The sequence below is a fragment of the Colobus angolensis genome, unplaced genomic scaffold (assembly GCF_000951035.1).
Source record: "Colobus angolensis palliatus isolate OR3802 unplaced genomic scaffold, Cang.pa_1.0 Scaffold107, whole genome shotgun sequence".
NCBI classification, from domain to species: Eukaryota; Metazoa; Chordata; class Mammalia; order Primates; family Cercopithecidae; genus Colobus; species Colobus angolensis.
The window spans coordinates 4079995-4082782 of NW_012111697.1; the positions used below are offsets into that span (position 1 = coordinate 4079995).

Genomic DNA, 2788 nt, shown 5'->3' on the forward strand with positions numbered 1-2788 from the left:
AGACTCCGTCTCAAAAAAAAAAAAAAAAAAGGAAGGGTTTGGACCCAGCAGCGCCTCACCCCAAAAGAACAGGCAAGAGAACTTCACCAATACGTAAGGGTCTGGCCCAGAGTTCCAAGAAGCGCTGGGTCACCCATATTGATATCCCCGCCCCCGGGAACGACCAAACAAGCCCCAGATACTTAAGAAGCCCTCCTGCCACTTACCTCGGCCCGGGCACTGTGTGACTGGAAGAACACAGCCTCCTTGTGGCCGCACCTGAGGGGGTGGGGGCTCGGTCACTGGAAGCTTGACACCCTTCCCTCCTCCCTTCGCCCAGTGAGGACGAGCCTCACTTTACCTCCCCAGTACCAGCTGAGCGCTCACTTTTGGCACGGGTGGTCCTCGGTCCGCGGCAACGTGGGGTCCTGGGACACGTCGGCGATAATCTGGGTCAGTTCGCTGCAGGAACGCGGGGGTGCAGAATTACTCTTCCACCCAGCCTCCAGAGTCAACACCCCCGCCCCCAGCTCAGGGCCCGCCACTCACTCCACTTCGTGCGTGATCTTGTTGACATAGATGCAGCTGTTGTCGGCCTCCTGCTGGTAATCACAGTTCCGGCACTGCCAGAGGGCGAGTGTGGGGGTAAGGGGATCACGGCGGGATTCCAGATAAGACTGGGAGGAGAGGGCAGGGTGATCCCGGAGGGTATGACGACAGGACTGTCTTTGGGGATGGGCAGGAGTCAGGATCACTTGGGGTGCAGCGGGGGACGAACAGGGAGTCCGGTCACAGAGGCAGGGGGCAGGGCGGGGCCACGCTGGGAACAGGTGGACCGGACGGGGAAGACCCGAGCGCTCACCGCGTAGAGCAGAATGCGGTTCTCCTTGTCTTCCTTGGGGTACAGCATGTTGTTACTGTGGGGAGGGGGAGGTGCCAGGGGTTAGTCCTGGAGCCATTCCTCGCCCCCTTTCTAACATCACCCGCTCCCTCCGCCTCACCATTCCTGACAGAAGCGAATACCCACGAAGCCCGGCTCGTAGGTCCCGTCGGGCTCCATGGCGACGCGCAGGCCGCCCAGCCTTCTGCGCTTGCTCCGTCGCGCTACAGGTCGCGGGAGAGGCCAGGCTTAGGTGCTTCGCCAAAAGAGGGCGGAGCTGAGCACACGTGCTGGCTCCCCGCGGCCTTGGGCGTGGCTCTCTCCGCGCAGAGGTTTCGTGGCTTGCGTCAATCTTTTGATATCCTAGAGTCATTGCTTCCAATTTTTGGGCATCGCCGCCTTAGTTTACAGAATAGTATGGATCTGGGTGCCAGAGCCGGGAAAACGATGCGCACTGTAAGCCGCAAAACGCTGAGCACCCAGGAAAGAAGCCTTGGCGCTTGACTTGGCTGAAGGCCAGCGCGCATGCGCGAGTTGCCCTTCGCGCACTGAGCGAGCTCTTGCCAGTCCTACCTCCCGGCTTCAGTCTTAGCCGCTTGCTCTGGTCCTTTCCCGGTCGCTATTGGAAGAACCGTGAACTATGGAAGGCCTCTCTGGATTGGCTGGGCTAGCCCAGGAATAAGGAGAGCCCTCTTTCTGGCGGTGGGGAAGGACGGCGGCGATTGGCGGACGCTCCTGGAAGGAGAGCGCGGATTGGTCAGGCCCGGAGCAGGAGGCGGGGCTGACAGCCCAGCAGTGGCGGCGGTGGCGGCTGCGGAGCGACCGCGCTGCAGGTCCCGGCAGGGCGAGGCAAGATGGAGGTGACGGGGGTGTCGGCACCCACGGTGACCGTTTTCATCAGCAGCTCCCTCAACACCTTCCGCTCAGAGAAGCGGTATAGCCGCAGCCTCACCATCGCTGAGTTCAAGGTGTGGCCATAGGGGCGGGGTCCGGAGGGGCGGGGCGAAGAAGAAATGGGGGGTTCCCCGAATGGGGAGGCGGGGAGGGACCGGGGAGCGACTGGGCGGCCCTGGAGGTGATCCCAGGCTGCGGAGTCTGGGAACTTGGTCGCGGCGCAGCGGGTCCGGAGAGAACCCGAGAGTGAAGAGACGAGGGGCGGGTCCAGCGAAAAATCCAACGGTCCAGAGGGCAGGGGCAAGAGCCGAGGGGCCGGAGTGCGGCCCCGTGCGTCCTGACTTGGGGGGTCTTTTGGAGGAACAGGGACGTGGCGATGGTCATTGATGCAAGGGGCGGGGCCTCTGGCCTCCTCCTCACCCTGCCTCCTCCTCGCAGTGTAAACTGGAGTTGCTGGTGGGCAGCCCTGCTTCCTGCATGGAACTGGAGCTGTATGGTGTTGATGACAAGTTCTACAGCAAGCTGGATCAAGAGGATGCGCTGCTGGGCTCCTACCCTGTAGATGACGGCTGCCGCATCCACGTGAGGACTCTACCTGGGACACTTCCCCGCCCCACCATTCATTTGGCTATTCAACAGGCACTTGCTGGACTTTGCCCTCAGTCACACCCAAGATAGGTCCTGCCCCCGTGGAGCCTCCAGTGCAGAGAGACAAACCCATCATTAGACAGGGACAGCCTAGAGTGGTTTGGGCTGGGATCAGGAAATCCCAGGGGGCTGGGGCCACCCAGGAGAGGTGCCTGACCACCTGGGACAATCAGAGAGGGCTTCCTGGAGGAAGGGATGTCTGAGCTGAGGGATGAGGAAAGGGTGACTTAAGGGAAACAGGTGGAAAGGAGGGAGCAGGGGGTACAGAGGCCTAGAATGTCAGGTAGGTCACAGTGAGCGACCAGGCTGGACAGCTTGGGAGAAGCCAGAACACAGAGGACTTCTTTGTGCATCTGCTCACCACGTCCTTTCTGTCCTTTTTTTTTT

General features: G+C 61.3%; 2 protein-coding genes across 3 annotated transcripts in view; one reads left to right on the forward strand and one right to left on the reverse strand.

The window, feature by feature from the left end:
• Positions 1-1519, reverse strand: part of POLR2I (polymerase (RNA) II (DNA directed) polypeptide I, 14.5kDa) — a 4882-nt gene extending 3363 nt beyond the window's left edge. The window contains exons 1-5 of the mRNA XM_011948996.1: positions 981-1519; positions 842-896; positions 529-602; positions 367-441; positions 207-258 (exon numbers count right to left, since the gene is read on the reverse strand). Of these exons, the coding sequence (XP_011804386.1) occupies positions 207-258; positions 367-441; positions 529-602; positions 842-896; positions 981-1039 (315 nt within the window). The 5' untranslated portion in view covers positions 1040-1519. The remainder of the gene's footprint in view (positions 1-206; positions 259-366; positions 442-528; positions 603-841; positions 897-980) is intronic.
• Positions 1160-2788, forward strand: part of TBCB (tubulin folding cofactor B) — a 13526-nt gene continuing 11897 nt past the window's right edge. The window contains exons 1-2 of one of the 2 annotated variants that reach the window (XM_011948621.1): positions 1160-1827; positions 2192-2335. In XM_011948621.1, the coding sequence (XP_011804011.1) occupies positions 1714-1827; positions 2192-2335 (258 nt within the window). In that variant the 5' untranslated portion in view covers positions 1160-1713. The remainder of the gene's footprint in view (positions 1828-2191; positions 2336-2788) is intronic. The other variant, XM_011948628.1, reaches the window with a different exon arrangement.